The 16,960-nt window shown below is 29.8% G+C and overlaps 1 protein-coding gene across 5 annotated transcripts in view; it reads right to left on the reverse strand.

Moving 5' to 3' along the window:
- Positions 1 to 16,960, reverse strand: part of Alk (Anaplastic lymphoma kinase) — a 312,304-nt gene that overhangs the window by 31,717 nt on the left and 263,627 nt on the right. For all 5 annotated transcript variants that reach the window (XM_071888914.1, XM_071888913.1, XM_040712433.2 and 2 more), the window contains 5 exons: positions 13,828 to 14,002; positions 13,599 to 13,752; positions 8,856 to 9,128; positions 6,819 to 6,981; positions 92 to 310 (listed from right to left, as the gene is read on the reverse strand). In XM_071888914.1, the coding sequence (XP_071745015.1) occupies positions 92 to 310; positions 6,819 to 6,981; positions 8,856 to 9,128; positions 13,599 to 13,752; positions 13,828 to 14,002 (984 nt within the window). The remainder of the gene's footprint in view (positions 1 to 91; positions 311 to 6,818; positions 6,982 to 8,855; positions 9,129 to 13,598; positions 13,753 to 13,827; positions 14,003 to 16,960) is intronic.

Consider the following 16,960-nt stretch of genomic DNA (forward strand, 5'->3'; position numbering starts at 1 on the left):
AAAAAAATTAAAGTGATTTTTTTCTTTGCCCTCCGGAGGATTTTTAGATTGGATATATGTATGCATAACCAATAATCTAAATTTTCCTTACCAATAAATCCACCACCTCCGCCTCCTCCTCGGCACCCTGCACCACCTCCTCCAAATCCTCCAAATTGTTCATCTGAAGAACAAGGAAGACCACCAAACCATCCATTCTTAAGCGAAAACCCATGCGGTGTTTTTTTCAAACTCCCTTTTTTATACGCTTCCACAGCCTCATAATAATCAATGTAGGGAGAAAAAGTTTCGTTCCATCCTGCTCCAGAGCCTATAATACATCAATAAAATAAGTAGTCATTATTCATTCATTTAGAATATGTACAAATGATTGATTTATGTTCATTAGTCTATTTCTAAAAATACATCAAGGAAATAAAATAGAATAGTATCTGTTATAACTAACATTTACTTTACATAACTCTTTATTTCATTATTTTTTCAAGATGTAATTCAACAAAAACGTTTTATACTATAATTGAACAGTGGCTGCCTGGATATTTGTATCAACTAATTACATAACGTAACAAAATTAGATTAATATTTAATCAATATAAAGTAATACATATAATTTATTTTCAAACGCAGCACTAAACTTATTCATCTTTTCCTTTTTGATTTATATAAATATCGTTTTTTACGTCTAAGTATGGACCCAATTAATAATCAAATTCTAAAAACATGACTTTTAAAAATAGGGCCGAAAAGTTGTACATAATTTTTTTTCAAGATTTTAACAGTTTTTTCTCGTAATACCGGGTGTAAAAAAATGGACTGAAACCTGCTCTAATTATTCATTAAAATAATCATAATTGATTAGGATTATGTCATACATATATAAGAAGGGGCCAAAGGTTCTTGGACCAAAAGTTCATGTTACTATCCATCCTCTCTTGTACAATATTAGCAGTATGGGTCAGAGCTGAAACAAGTACGTGACTTTGTTGGAATTCTTTAGGGTCTTGGTGATATATGAGACCCCATCTTCCTTCAACACCATCCAGTAGTAGGCTGCAGGTAACCAGTATCCAACAGGGAACCAAATTGGACACATTTTTTCTCCAGTTGGTATAAAAACCCCTAAAATCTTCACAGAGTTGGGCCTTGGTGACTGTCCTAATGCTTTTGTCAGACTAGCCAAATCGTAACAGCCGACCATTTTGCTTGTTGTAGATGGGGTGAACTGTAGAGGTCTATTCACCAGTGAAAAAATTACACGGTTGCTGTTGTGTTTCATATCACTCAATAGTTGTTGACATCTCTGAAGACAGAGTTATTTCTGACGCTGGGACAGGAGTAGCCTCTCAATTCTTCTAATCGATCTTCTTCCAGCCTTTCAGATTGCCTTGCCCATAATAGATCGATGCACCTTCTTTTTCTTGATGTTCTCTGACATCTTCATCGTTGGGTTGACCTTAAAAACATCTATGACGTCTTGAGGCTTCACTTTGGTGTGTATTCCACTCTTGTGTTTGTCTTTAAGGTTGTGTCCATCAGCCAAGCAATGTCTTACTGACGCTTTTCTGACGTTTAAGGTCTTGATTATGTCTGATGTGGTCCTCTTGGCGAAGATTAAATTGCCTATGATGGCTCTTCTTGCCTCCATCGCGAGACATATATAGTTTTTTTTTTCATCAAGTACATCAATCAAATACTTATAATCATGCTATTGAAAAACATATGGAACTTTGAGATATAATATTGTTATTAAAAAAAAAGTTATTTTATAATATGGAAGTTATTGTCTGATTAAATTTTTTTATAAATACAGACTACACTCGATTTGAGCAACATTGCCCGTCAGCTGAAACTCACATTTGCTATTGTTATTTAAGGGGTAGAACACAAAAAATGATAAGTTAATTATTTAACCATCACAGATTTGTTGTTTCGAGTCTTTAAATAATCCCATTATTAGAGTATAATTTTGATTCATATTTTGATGTATCAAATTAAGAGACGGGATAAAATTTATAACGATTTGATAAAAACAGTGCAGCATGAAGAAGATTATTTTTTTCTCATGTTATTTTGTTTAATTATACAAAAATAGAGTAAAATAAAAGATTTTCACTCGAAGCTCATATTTTTTTCTATTTCTTTTCATTCCCATATATTTAGCTAAAACTATAGAATTAACAATACATTCCACCTTCAAAAATGCCTTAAAAATTGACTATTTTGATTGTTCTTTACAATTACATTTTATATTAAATATCAAATAAATAATTAACATTTTTATTAATTAAATATAATTAAGTCAATTATTTAATTAATTTTTAAGAAGTAATCGATTTTTTAGAGGCACAGAAATTAACTAAAATATAAATATACAATATATTTTATCAGTATTTAGTCATCAAACGGACTTGTTCATATTTAAATTCAGACCTATTATTAACGTTATTCCACTTGAACTTAAGTTAATTTAAAAATTTTAGTATCAGTAAAAAAAAAAAAAAAAGAAAAAAAAACTTTTGTATTTGCATGTAGACAATCTTTTATTTGTACTTAACAAATGTTTTGTTAATTATAAAATTAAATTTTTTTGTTGTAACTTATGTATGTTTTTCAAGAAAATTAATTTTAAAATAAAATATTTAATTATATCATATGTAACTTTTTTAGATCAATACTTGGAGGGTAAGTAAGTTATTGAATATGTTTTTTTTAATTAAAACAACCTCCAAAAACTAAACCTTTCTTGAAAAATCCAACTTTACACATCATTTTGAATTTTTACTAGTGTTTATGTCGTATAATTTTATTTAATATAATGACAACCTACAATATAATTTATGTAATAATAAGAACACTTTTTATTCATATTTTTCTATATAGTTTTTCAAACAAATTTTCTTTAATTACGACAAATTATAATTTTGATACAAAACGACGCAAACTATAAACAAATCAGAGTATAATCCAGTAATAATTCTACCCTACAGGAAAAAAAAACTATAAAATATTTTGATGGATTTATGTATAGAAAATAAAAAGGTGTGATAGATTTGAATATTAAACAAGAACTTATTTTGTAAAAAGAGAGTTTTAATGCATACGTTTTTAGAACACTCGCTCATAGAGGTGGATATAATGTTACTAGAAAGTGAAAGCGATTTTTTATAATTGAAACCGGTAAAGGATAGTTATTATCTAAGGCTGTTATAATTTTTATTTAACTCTATATCCGAGAACATCTATGTATAAAACTATAACTAGTGTGTATGCTCATATCGTAACAATAAGAGTTTGTTGGAGTCAGAGTAGTACTTGGATCGACATTGGAGCTTTTTCAGCCTTTTGAATGGTGTATATTTTTATTTCTCTGAAGGCTGCTTGTAGTTGTTTTAAGAAAACATCATGACAACTAACCTGCTCTCCTCCCAAATCTTCTTCAAATTTTTCAAGATTAATAAGGCCATATTCAGGTTAATATATTTACATATTGGCCGGACATATTTTATAGACTACTTTCAGTCCATATGGAATTAACAATTCTCGTTATATGGATCTACAAAATCAAATTTTTGGAAAAAAAACAAGAAGGATTTATGATTTTATATATAAGAGAATAAATTGATCTGTATTCTAAACAATAATTAGATATGGGAGTTTGTACATAAATACTATCTTTATAAGATACTACGCAGAAAAAATACACAAATCAGTTTTAAAAGAAGTATTTTTATCTCCGACTATGTATATACATAACAGTTTCCTTTTAATGTTTACTTCTCGAACTTATAATTGTTTTTATAAGTGCCTTAAAATTGAATGAACGTTTTGCAAATCAAAAATTATACAACATTAAAAAATTAATGAAAATATTTTGTTTTTAGGCAGGAAAATTTAAAAAAAGTTAGCTATCTCATCTATAGTCAATTGCAAATTATATTCAATTATTCGAGACCTACCTTTCTCTTTTTATAGAAATAAACATCTGATCATTTATCTCAAAAAATGTCATTTTTCTAAAAATAACAAAATAGCACCTCTTATTGGAAAACCCTGTATATCGAATCTTGACAAAAGGTGTTATTTAATTAATTATAAATTGAGTAAGAAATGCAATTATCAAATTTGTATACAATTTTGATGCACATTTTGTTTTTTTCTTCAAAAGAGTTCCTCATCATACCTTTAACCATGTATCAAATACATATATTGAAAAAAATGTGCATTTTATTAATTGTGAGTCACTTTTTGCACTTAATGTATTTCATATGGTATTATCCATAAAAATGTACATATATAGCAATGAATTTAAAGAGATAATGTTCTATGACTAAATTAAATGTACTTAAGGGACTTAAAGTAAATAAATTCAATAATATTATTTATTGTACAAAGTTGAAAAAAGAATACATCAATTGTTTGACGCAAGGCTTCTCAAACTATAAGATATGCATATAGAGACAAAATACATACATAAAAAGGATGTCTATTTACATTTTGTCTCAGTAAGGCTGTACAGATTTAAATTTTCATTCAGAAAAATCAGGCAAATGAAATTTCTTCAGATACGAGTGAAGAACAAATACATTTTTATTCAGATAGTGAGCTCGTAGATAATTGACGACAGAACACCAAAGCTACTTCAAGCTTTATTTTTTAGTAATTTATTTTCGGATACATTGCTTTGATTTAAAAGCGGTGTCAAGGGACGAATTAAGCTCGTATGTCAAGATATTATAATATTTTAATTCCACGAAAAAATGTGTCATTTAATTTCAACGTTATATAAAAGAAATAATTTAATTGGTTAATTTTTATACGATCATAGTGAATCAGAGCTGGAATTGCTGATGATTAATTTAAAAAAAAACTATCGTGACGTCATATGATACCCTTTTATCAGCTAATATCTTAGGTGCATCTTGTCGGCCTATTTAGTTTTCCAAGTTGACCTCACACCTGCATGGGGTACGAAAGTAGTTTCAAGAAGTTCTTTAAGTTTCATAAAATAATAAAGCCTATTGTTAGAATAAAAGGGGGGAGCAAAAGTGGGAGACCATAAATCAACTAGTTTGTGATTCACTTGTTTAAAAAAAATGTTTATAGTATTTTTTCGAATTCAAAAATTGATTCAAACGAATAAAAAGCTTTTTTAATAACCTTATTTGTATAATGAAATGCGTTTCTATTAGCAAATAAACTAGTCATTTTAATCAAACACGAATTTATTGGTAGCATTTATACAAAAGAAAATGGTTAAAGTAACACTTGACACACTTTTTGGGACTTAATAATTACTTACATAGTTTGTATTTAGTAACGTTTTAGATTATATATTTTTAGAAGATTTATTAATATTCTATTTTTATGTTTGAACCAATTTTGGAGCAGTAAAAATATCCTTTCTTACAAAATATGATTTATATTTTTTGCAGTTTATATATTAAAAGTCTTGAAGTTTTCAATGTTCCACATACATAAAATATAAAGAAATTGTATAAAGTAAAGTAATTGTATTACTTTACAAATATCTGACGTGGCAATATAAATTTATACTAGAATAATTTTTCACAAAACTGAGTCTGGATTATATTTTAAAATTTTTTACAAATTAAGGTCAATTTCTATAAATACATTATTAGGACAAGTTTGTGAGAGTCACAGCATATCACAAATGAATTTGTTACAACTACAGAATGATAAATTAATGTAATTTATTACAAATGCCATTTTGCGGAAAAATTATGCCTCATAAATCAGATGAAAGTTCCAGACTATCGTTTATATTCATGAGTATTTCATCTTATCCAAAAAGTTCAATATAAAGTCTATACTTGACCAAAACATTTAATGAAATACTGTGCTTTATATTTTCTTATACTTATTTAATAAATTGGACAATTATGCCTGTTTTACTTTTCTATGAATATGTGTAGTTCTCTCAATTTGAGCTAATTGTGATAAACTTTTTGATTTTAAATTCTTAATTATATTCCTTAAATATTCAAAAATACATTATGTATTCTCTAATAAGTTAGGTCCTTTCCCCTTTTCTTGTATTTTGTTACAAGATTGTTTTAGTGTCAACCCACCAGATATTAGCTAGCAAGAGTAACATAGATTACTTTTGAATTAAGATGGTTTATTCTAATTAATTTTTCTTAGGTTTCTAGGGTACAAAGAGTAAACATGAATCATTTATGAGACTTTCAAAGAGATAGTTAATTTTTCGTCATTTTTTTAAACTTACAATACCTTTTACTCGATTCAATATAAGATACACAAATGATTAAAATGTGTGGGGTTTTTTCTATTGATTAGATATTTTAAGGCGAAAAATAAGATTAAATTATGAAGATGCTGTAAAAAAATATTTATTACTCCCTAATTAGCAAAACCAGAAACTGAACGACGTAGATCAATGAAAAACGAGCAAGGAAGAAATAATTCCCTTAAACTCAAGGTGCGAAATGTTTGCACTCCGTTTGTTCCTACAAAACGAAATATACCTTATATTTATTGACTTTAAAAAAGATTCCTAGGTAAAATGGAGTAATTTTTATACTATAATGTTAACGAGTACTTATAGTTAATAAGTGCAACTAATAATTGAACATAAAAATCTCTTCCAGGTTTGAACTAGAGATAAATGTATTCAAATACACAATATCCTATTACCAGGACCCAAAAATAATCAACATTAACGAAAAATCACGAATAAAATTTTTACTTCAATGTTCTTATGCGTATGTATAATATTACGGATACAATTAATTTTGTCAATGAGAAATAATATTTAACTTTATTAAATATAACACTACCTGCATCTGTTTTGACTGTAGGGACTAAAGTTTGTAGATCATGAAGCTCAGCCCATGGGTTCAAAAGACCTTGAGCATCTAAATCGATTGAAGATCTTAAATCTGAAGAACCTCCACCACCAGCAGCAATAATGATGGGTATAGCGCCAACATTATCCACAATCTAACATTAAAAAAACAGTAATATTTATTTTCTTTTTATAATTAGACCATTTATTAAGTTGGACTTCAACATAAAACCGAGTTATGAATAATATTTTCAGAATTAAAGATATTTTATTATATAAATTATTTATAATCACCAATGTACATTTTAAAATTATCATTTTTTTAGAAAGAGGAACAAAAAATCAACACCTTCCCCACCCCCAATTTATTGTTTAGTTGGAATGGAACTGATTAAATATAATAAAGAATTGTATTACTACAATGAATTATAAAATAGGATTTTGAGGTTAATAAACAAAATTTTATAGTTAGAGAAGTAAATTAAAACTATAAGGCAGTGTTTGCAAAATAGCAATAATTGTCAACCTGCTTATTTTAAAGGAAAATTATATATTTTCTTATTCTTATTATTTGGTCCTGTCATATCATTTCTCAACTTACAATCATTAAAAAAACAAAATTATCTTTGTTGGAGAAGGAGGAAGAGCTCTACAGTACTTCCTGTTATGCGGTTGAGTAGTAAAAAATATACTCCCGGCATGTAAAACAAAAAAAAAAAAAAAAGGAAACAAAAGGACGTCGTTTGTACAAGTTTTATTTCTCTTCTTCATTTTTTTTACCGACGCTATATTAATTCATTACTCATATAATACAATAAATCTGTAAGCAAAGGCTCAAGCGCGCCCGCTTCAAATGGGCTATAAGTTTATAAGGGCATTTGACAACCATATTTGTATGAATAAAACAACCACTTAGTAGATTCAAATAGTCGAATGTATACCTATTCTTGAAAAAGATACCTCTGATAGGCTTGATATTTGCATTAATTAAAATCATAATTTTTAAATGTAGGTATAAATTTTACTATTAAAATATAATGTATATTTTTTCCCATAAAAATATGACAAACGGCCTTGTGAACTTATGTTATGTTATTTGAGTTATTTATCAGTTTTTCATCCCCATTAGTAGAACGTGCACTTGACCTTTCACTTACAGGTTTCTAGTATTATATGCATTACTCAATAGCACGCTAATGAGTTATAAATGAATTTATAACTAAATTGACACGCACTGGGATAAATTTTTATTTCTTTCGTGGTATTAGTTTTTATGTTTTATGTTTTTCAGCAAAGACTGAGACCCGAACTCATATACACTAATTTTCAGAAAAAAAAATGTTGTCCAGTATGTTATAATTACTCAGGAAAAGTTAGTCTCCTAAAAATAGTTTGTGCAAATTCGAATTTTGGTCGCCCAAGGCTAAAAAAATTATCAATTATGTTATAGATATTGAATTCCAGATTCTAGGCCAGATTTATTAATTGTAGTACTAAAAGATTTTCCATTTTCAAATTAGAGCAATCCTATCTGATTAATAAGGGGGTTGGGAATACAAATTATATCATGCATTTTAATAGCTAAAGAATATACAAATTCTGTAGGAAATGGTGTAACTGTCACCTGTTTTATGTGTGTCACTGAACCAAGTGGTCATATCACGTTTTAAAATTTAGAATGGTTACAAAACAGAAAACCTGATATATGGGGTCATCTCCACTGAGCCATCGCTTTCCATTGTCTAACCACTTAATACAGGTTTTACTGTATATATAAAGAATAATTTATGATTTGGGAGACTAATTTGTAAAAAATTTAATGAAGGAAACATAATGAAAATTAATGGTAGTGAAAGATCTTTTCAATTTCTATGCAAAGCTCTCCGGCACTAAATGAGACTTTTTTCAATATTTTATATAATTTATTAAGTTACATAATTTTTTTCTTTTTCATTGTTATTTTTCCCATAGATTCATTTTATGTTGAAGTACCTCATATAAGTATTTCGAAAGACTCAAAAGTACTTACTTTAAAGATGATTGTAGCCCCTCCTCCGCCACCTCCTCCGATTCCACCGTAGCTATCATTGTGTATATTATCGAAGGGATCTTTTTTCTTCTTTTCGGAATTAGGATTTGAGTGATTATGAAAAATAACGTTATCCTCTGTACGAGCACGGATTTGCTCACGGATTTGTTCCAAACTACTAGCCTCTAAGTCAGTATCATCATATGATGATCGTTTTCTTCGTTTATTGTTATTCCATTGGCCACCATCACAGCGGCCTTCCTCGTTCAGCAACTATAAAAAAATTGTAATTTAATTCGTCTAATTGCAATAAAAAAAATTATGAGGGGATGCCTTTACGTAAAGCTATTTTTAGTATTATTACTAATGTATGTTAAGGTATTTTCATATACCCAGATAACTAAATTCGTTTTTAAAATGTCATTACCATTATTAAGTTTACTATATTTTTTCAATTACTTTATTTCATACTGACAGAGGTGCCCGAACTTGTAAATGGGTTTATTAGATTTATAACTATTAGGTAATATATTCTTAGTTTAATTAAAATTCATTAATAAAAAATAAATAAATTAAAAATTGGTCAAAAACAAGTTGACATTGTTATTTTAATTGTTTATATTATTATATTTATTATGTTCTACTAATTAGGATTGGTCTTTAACTTGGGTTAAAAAAAAATCTTGATACCCTATTTGTACCAGTATTATGTTGTTACAAATCAAAAACCTTTTCCAAAAATGTATAACACATGATGATTACTTTAAATTTTGCCAACCTGTTAAACATTAAGTACCTTTAAAAATAAATTAACCTTTTATAAACATGTAATAAAATATATATACATATTATATCATAATGGTTGTTACCTTTAAAAATAATTTCAAACATTAGAAAAATATAAAATGGGTACATTCATAAAATATTATTGTAAAAATCTTAGCAGATAAGATGCTTATTATAGGGATGAAATATTATTATTAATAGCTGAGATATTTTATTCATAGAATTTCTAAATTGTTCAATGGTGACAGTTTCTGTTAGATTTGTTCTATTGACCAATAATTTCAACGCGATATTTTATTCATCAGCAGTTTTGTGTTTCCTTTTTTTAGTGGTCTGAGTAACTTGTTTTCTGAAAAGGGGTCAGTTTTGGGAAGGAACTTCGTAGATTCTCTTGTAAATAAGACTTGCATTTTTAATCTATTTTCCTTCATTCTTGAATCGTTTTTACTACTTTGCATATACACATCTACTTCACAAACATTTGTGAAAGGACCTTTTTCTTTCTACAAACTTTTCTAAAAATCGTTAGTCTTTTTTACTTTTTTCAATTCCTAAGGCTTATTTTTAAGTTTCACCGTCTCTAAACCTTTCATTCCATGTCATTTATGCTCTTGTATCTTTGCTGTCTCCTCATAAAAACTTCTAAATGATATATCATATCACTTCCTTAACTTTTCCTAACTTTGGAGTATCAGGCTTCTACTTACTGCTTCATGTTGTTTAAGCTTTTGAAGTCGGTAATCCACATGTCCATACATTTTTCTATGGAAATATTATATTACGGGAATGTCATCAATATTCCTTGCCTGTTCCGAACAGGATACTGAGCAGGGAACTTATCAGAAAGGGTGTAGTCTCTTCTTTGTCTTCCCAGAACAATCCTCATCTCTGGCATTAGGAAATTGTAGAGAGAAAGACATTCACTCATATATTGTGATGACATGTTAACTACAGCTTGGATTACTTGCTCTGACTAATTTTTCTTTACTTGGGAGAAAGGATTATTACTTATTCAATCAAATCCATTGAAATTGAAGAAATCAAGAGATATAGGTTTTATCATCTGATAATGCACGTTTTATAAAAAAAAATTTAGTCTTGATTACGTGGTTTTTTTTGATATTGTTACAGTATGAAATGGGTCAACTAGGTGAACCCTAAAAGCTGCAAATACAATAAAGGCTAGCTTAAAGTATCTTACATCCTAAAATCCTTGTACAATGCTAGCCAGCCTATTTGTAACATAATTGTAATTGTAAAAAGTCTTCTAGCCAAGAAAAAAGATAAATTATCACTGCAGCAGCTCTCGACAAAAAATCAAAACGTTGGTGTTTATATGAAAAAATACTTGTTGAACACCATTACTTTTCAGATACAGAACAATTCATTTTGATAGTTCCAAAGCTTTTAATTATATTCAGGAGCCACTAAACGAAGCATAAAGTCCAATGCTTGTCCTGCAACTGATCCATGCTTGCAATCAAAAGCCGGATCTACCATAACGTTCTTGAAGATCGCTTCTAAATGCATGTCTCTCTCACTCATGTCTCTCAGTTTTTCATTCATAGCTGAACTGAATCCATGTGTGGTGTGAGTGCCACAGAATAATTGAGCAGTTTAAGTTTCAATATCAAACATGTCTGGCAATATAGGAGCAAAACCTTTATTGTGGTATGTGGAATCGGTCATGTGGGCATCTACCATTTGATATACATCCTTTGCATCTTTGGCAGTAACAGCACCTAAAATTTGGAACATCAACTTGCACTGGTCAGCTATATCTTCATTTGATTCTCCTTCTACTCTTATCAAAGACAAGTAATAAGTACATTTTGACCAAATGGTATCTCTGCAACAGAAAACTTCTGAACAGCCTTCTTTTGTGTACTGTCTATAGCATGAGTTATCATTGAACCAGGTTCAGACGCAGATTCTATTCTCTATGCTATAATAGCAAGACTCTTAGCCTCTATCAACTCATCCACATGTCACAGAGTCCTAGATTGAGGCAGTGTATCAAGATAAAAACTTTGTTCATTTTCTCCAAGTAATTTCCATTTTCTATTAAATAAAGAGTTACTCACTTTCACAAGAGCTTGAGAAGCTTCAGATGTTGAGAGACATAGTCCTTTCAAATCAGTCCAACTTTATTACATCTTATCTTTTACTTTTTTTTTCTGACACTCGCACATGCTGCATGGAAAGTGGAATAATATCTAAATATCTGGTTGTACTTGCCACTCTCAATCAGATGCCTCAAAACATCTATACAAGCCATCAGCACAAGTTGGGAGCTTTGTTCCATTTGAGAACTTAACCATGAGTGGAAAATCAAGATTTGAGTCTAAAAGAGGGCCCAAGAACCTTTTTCTACTTCGGCTAGCTGTCACTTCGCTATTGTTGTTTTTATAAAATAAAGATTACGTACACAGAAAGTAGTCTTACTTTTCAACAAATGGAGAAATGTTTCTTTAATTTACAATCTCCGACGCACTCAACAACTGAGTCTAGATGGGAGATATCTATTATTATTATTTGTATTATTATTCAAGTTTATTAACTACTTAATACGTAAGTTCTCCTTACTAAGGAATCAATTTTTATGGGTTAATATAAATACAATTACTCTATAATTAGTAAAATAGATTGGTGGGCAATTTTTCTTCCATAAACATGTAAAATACATTTTTGGTTTTTTTTGTACAGGATGACATTTGTATAATTTTGTATTTTACAGGTTGAATTTTATCATCCCCATGCTATGCTAAACCTCAGCATGTCATATTAAACACAAAATAAAACATGCTTACGTAGATTTAGGGTTGTAAATCGTTCGAATCAGGCTGTGTCTGGCACCCTGAATATTTGTTTCAGAAACATGTTATTATTAATCTTGAGTGGAAAAATTCAAAGTATTGAGTAGTAAAGTGGGAGTGTGCTCATAAAAAAGCGAACGTAACACTGCATATTTCTAGCAAAAATGTATCTTATTTTAAAAATACGCAAATTTCTATTATTAAAGTGCAGTTTATCAGAGTTTTTGTCTGTTCATCGACTCCTAATAACTCTAAGCAATGTCGTTTACTAACGCTAGTATACATATAAACGAAGATGTTTACTATCCATAATATATGTAGAGGAGACTGGGGAATAGTTGCACCTTGGTACTTTTTTCTTGAACATCAAAAAAGTTGCAAAATGTACTTTAGAATTGTATACTATATTGTCGATTATTAATATTAGATAAGAAAGAAAACTGATTCTAAGGTTTACATGCATTTTAATAATGTCTTCTATTTTATGAAATTCTTTTATACGTTGTATGTATCACCTAGATTCTTGACATTACCAAACAGAAAATACAGTCTCTTATTAACTAATGTATAATGACGAGTACACAATATGTCGTAATTTTGTGTGAGTTCGATCTATGTATTATTTTATTTTTGAACAGTTGTAATATTGTGAGTTCCTAAATTTAAATATAATTTATGTACAAAACTATTTTATGTCTAGTATGCTAAATTTTGGTTTATTTAAAAGTTGGTTTCACACAACGACACCCCTCCTTTGGTCTAACTCGTATTCACTATTTAATCAAAAAACTAATAATACATGAACTATCCCGGTCTTCTCTATTCAATGTGACTGATTTATTAAAGTCTGAGGATTCTACTTTTTGTTGAAAAACATATAAACTTTAATTATTTTCTGCATATTTATACAAAGAAAAGGAATTTATCTCTTGGTATTAATAATAAAAATGCCATCAAAATACTATAGTGAAAGCAACATTTTGAAAACTTTTTGCGTTGACATTTATTTTTCTTATAATTTATGTTGAAATAAAATTCGTTTATATCTTTAAAGGGATGATTTACGAACATTTCTAAGAAAATTTAGGGATAGAAACCTTATATTATAAATTATCTTATTTTTGATAATGATGAGCCTTACCCCAGTGGATTCACAGAATGCTTGTCCCATCTGTCCAACAAGAATAAATAATGTTTCGTTAGCTTCCAACCAAAGTATGGCTTTTATTTCATCTGATGAACTCTGAATCTTATTCAATCGTCCAATGGCACCTGATGCTCCTTTTGCTATGATTCTGAAAAGAAAATTGAGTCCATTATGAAATGTTAGTGTCCATATGATAATAATATTGTAAATCCTAGGTACTTACGTATATATGCCTGACTTTGGTGGACTCCATCTCTGGATCCCTGTTGTAAATCCTATTTGACTTTCCCCACTAACTTTAACTTCTGTTTTAGATGATTTATAAAATTTATCACAGTCGTGTTTTTCTGGACCAAATGCACCTTGTTTCATTCCACATGTTGTGAATACGTATCCCGCTTTAAAGTAAAGATATGAGATATATTTTGGGCAATTTTTATAAGCTGGTTTAAACATTTACAAATATTTGATATGCATATATAGGGTTGATATTTCTAAATGTTACTTTACAAAATAACTAATTATTTATACTTTAGATAAAAAGATGAAACGAATATTTTCATTGTTTCATATATTGATATTAATATGTCAAATCAGCGATGGAGTCAACATATTTAAAATTAGGAGAGATGAATTTCAACAATGAGGAACAGATGTGCAATGAAGGGTTTACCCTGATCAATTCCAAGGGATAAGTGACAAATATGAATATCTGCAAAATTCAGAATATTTTAGCATGACCGGAAAATTAATTTGCAGCACAATAAGGTTCCACGATGTCCCTAAGTTGATTGAGACCATGTCATTCTTCACCCATCTTTAAGACATGACTTAGGGTTAGAGATCTGAGTTTTTTGTAGACTGTGGTACTCCTATGGATCAAAGAGATCGTTGACATCCGTCTCTGGTGTGGCTTCCGGGCAGTACTGTCAGGCATGAGTCTAAAAAGTCTCTGGAATAGTTAGAACAGCACTATTACAACTGCAAGTCTTTAGATCCTTGACCTTCAGTTTCCTAGATTTGAACCTATGGACTCATTTGCTTGAGACAAGATAGAGGCAATTATCAATAGGAAAGTCCATAACAACAAATATTATATTATCAACATCATCAAGAAGGATAGAGTAAGATTATACCACTTATAGCCAACTCAGGAACCATATCTTTTAAATAAATGCATATAATATGGTATATAATTTATAGACAATTTTTAAAATATCACATATTGATTTTTTTTTTTTCATATTTGTGCATTATCTTTTTTAATGTATGTATTTGCAACATAAATATACAAACAATTTTAATAACATTATAATTAAATTGCAATATTGATGAAATGCTCATAAAATTTGTATTTTTTTTTCAAAGTGCTTCTTTAATGAAACTAATGTATCACACAAAAATTAAAGCCATTAAAGTGCCAGAGCCTTAAAAAGGCTTTTAAAGATGGAATTTTTTTTTTTTTTAAATGATTAAATTATGAAATAGCATACGAGGCCAACAAGTAAAAACTAATATTTTTTACAAAATGCTCACTTATATAACATGTCACCTATCCTACATATGTTTATCAAATCATATTAAAATAAATAACCAGATTCAAAATATTATGCATATTAGATGTAATTATTTGGCTCATACATAAAAAAATTATATATTTAACCATAATGTCATAGGTTATATAAGATGCTCTGACCTAGTTTTCATTACGTTTATGTATTCATTTGATAAAATTTAATTCAAATTAATCTGTCACATAACAGCTAAAAAGATACAAAGTTTATATATTGCTATGAAAATGAATCGAACAAGTGAAAGCAAATGCCTAACTTTTTTTTGACAGAATATCATTTCTTTTTGTAAAAAATCAACCAAAAATGAAAATTTTACAATTAATTTTCCTAGCTAATTGAACAAATGATATATGAAACAAATACAGGGTCCACCAAAAGTTATGTTAGATTAACTTTTTATAATATAATTTTATTTAAAGTTGCAAGGTACCATTTTTAAACTCTACTTGTATCGAAACTAGATCAAAACATACAGTTTTGAATACAATAACATTTAATTTATAAAATGTTCCTTTAATTGGGTAGATGGAGTTGCACTGACTAGGTATAAGTAAACATTATAGTATTACAATTACTCCATCTAAAACCTAGGAATCTTTTGGTGAAATCCACATATATAAATTATATTTCTTTCTCTTTGGAATCACGGGGGGGGACACACACACATCAAGTTCAAGAGAATAACTAACTGCCGAGGGTCCATGAGCTAGTGTGATTTTGTTAACAGTTTTGTTAACCACAATGGAAGCCAAGAGAGAGGGTAAATCTCGATCAGCCATCTTCAGGAACCTGAAAAGCCTAGAGGTAAACCCTATTCTCATCAAAGGAAACATTGAGGGGTAGGAGGAGACTCAATCTATCAAGCACAGACACAGATCAGGCAGAACAAGGTCAAAACGTACAATCAGAGTATTCAAGGCAGTCAATTCAAGGATGGCAAGAAGTCCAAGGATGAACATCACCAAGATGGCCAAGGAATTCAACATGGTTACAACAACAATGAGAAACCTTATCTGAGATGAACTTGGGATGTATCCCTACAAATTGAAGAGGCAACATCACCTGTTAAGCAAGGTCAAGGCTAAAAGACTTAAGAGAAGCAATTTTATTCTTCAGAAGTTGAGGACTGGTACGGTTTCCAGTATTGCGTTCAGTGATCATAAGATTTTATTTGTGGAACAGGCTTTAACCCCACAAATGATCGAATTCTGGGCAAAAAAGGTGAGCTGGGTGACCATGGAGTCAAAAGAGTGCAGAAACCACAGTCTGTGATGGTTGGATGACCATGGCAGAGACAAGGAAGTCCCCTTTGTGTTTGTGCCGGCCGGGGTAAAGATCAACACCAAAGAGTACATCAGCACTATCCCGGAGGAAGATCTGGTTCCGTGGCCCCAACAACACTTCCACAATGAGTTATATACCTTTCAACAGGATGGTACCCCCTCCCATACAGCCAAAGAGACGCAGCGGGTGTGTGAGGCAAATTTGAGTGGCTTCTTGGAAAAGACAGTCTGACCCCCTCCATAACCGATCTAAACGTAATGGATTACTCCATTGGTGAAGTGGAGACAACAAGACATCATCAAAGCAACTCCAGGCTGTACACATCTTTCATGACGTGCCAGAAGCAACAGGAGCTCGGATAGAAAATTCTTATGCATCCACCTTACATTCCAATCCTTGTACCATGTGACTTCCACCTATTTGTATCTATGTATAATAGCCTGGGAGGTACAATTTGGCCTCAATAGAGGACTTTGAAAATGGGTTGTCCAAGTTTTT

This window comes from Lepeophtheirus salmonis, chromosome 5, assembly GCF_016086655.4.
Source record: "Lepeophtheirus salmonis chromosome 5, UVic_Lsal_1.4, whole genome shotgun sequence".
Taxonomy (NCBI): domain Eukaryota; kingdom Metazoa; phylum Arthropoda; class Copepoda; order Siphonostomatoida; family Caligidae; genus Lepeophtheirus; species Lepeophtheirus salmonis.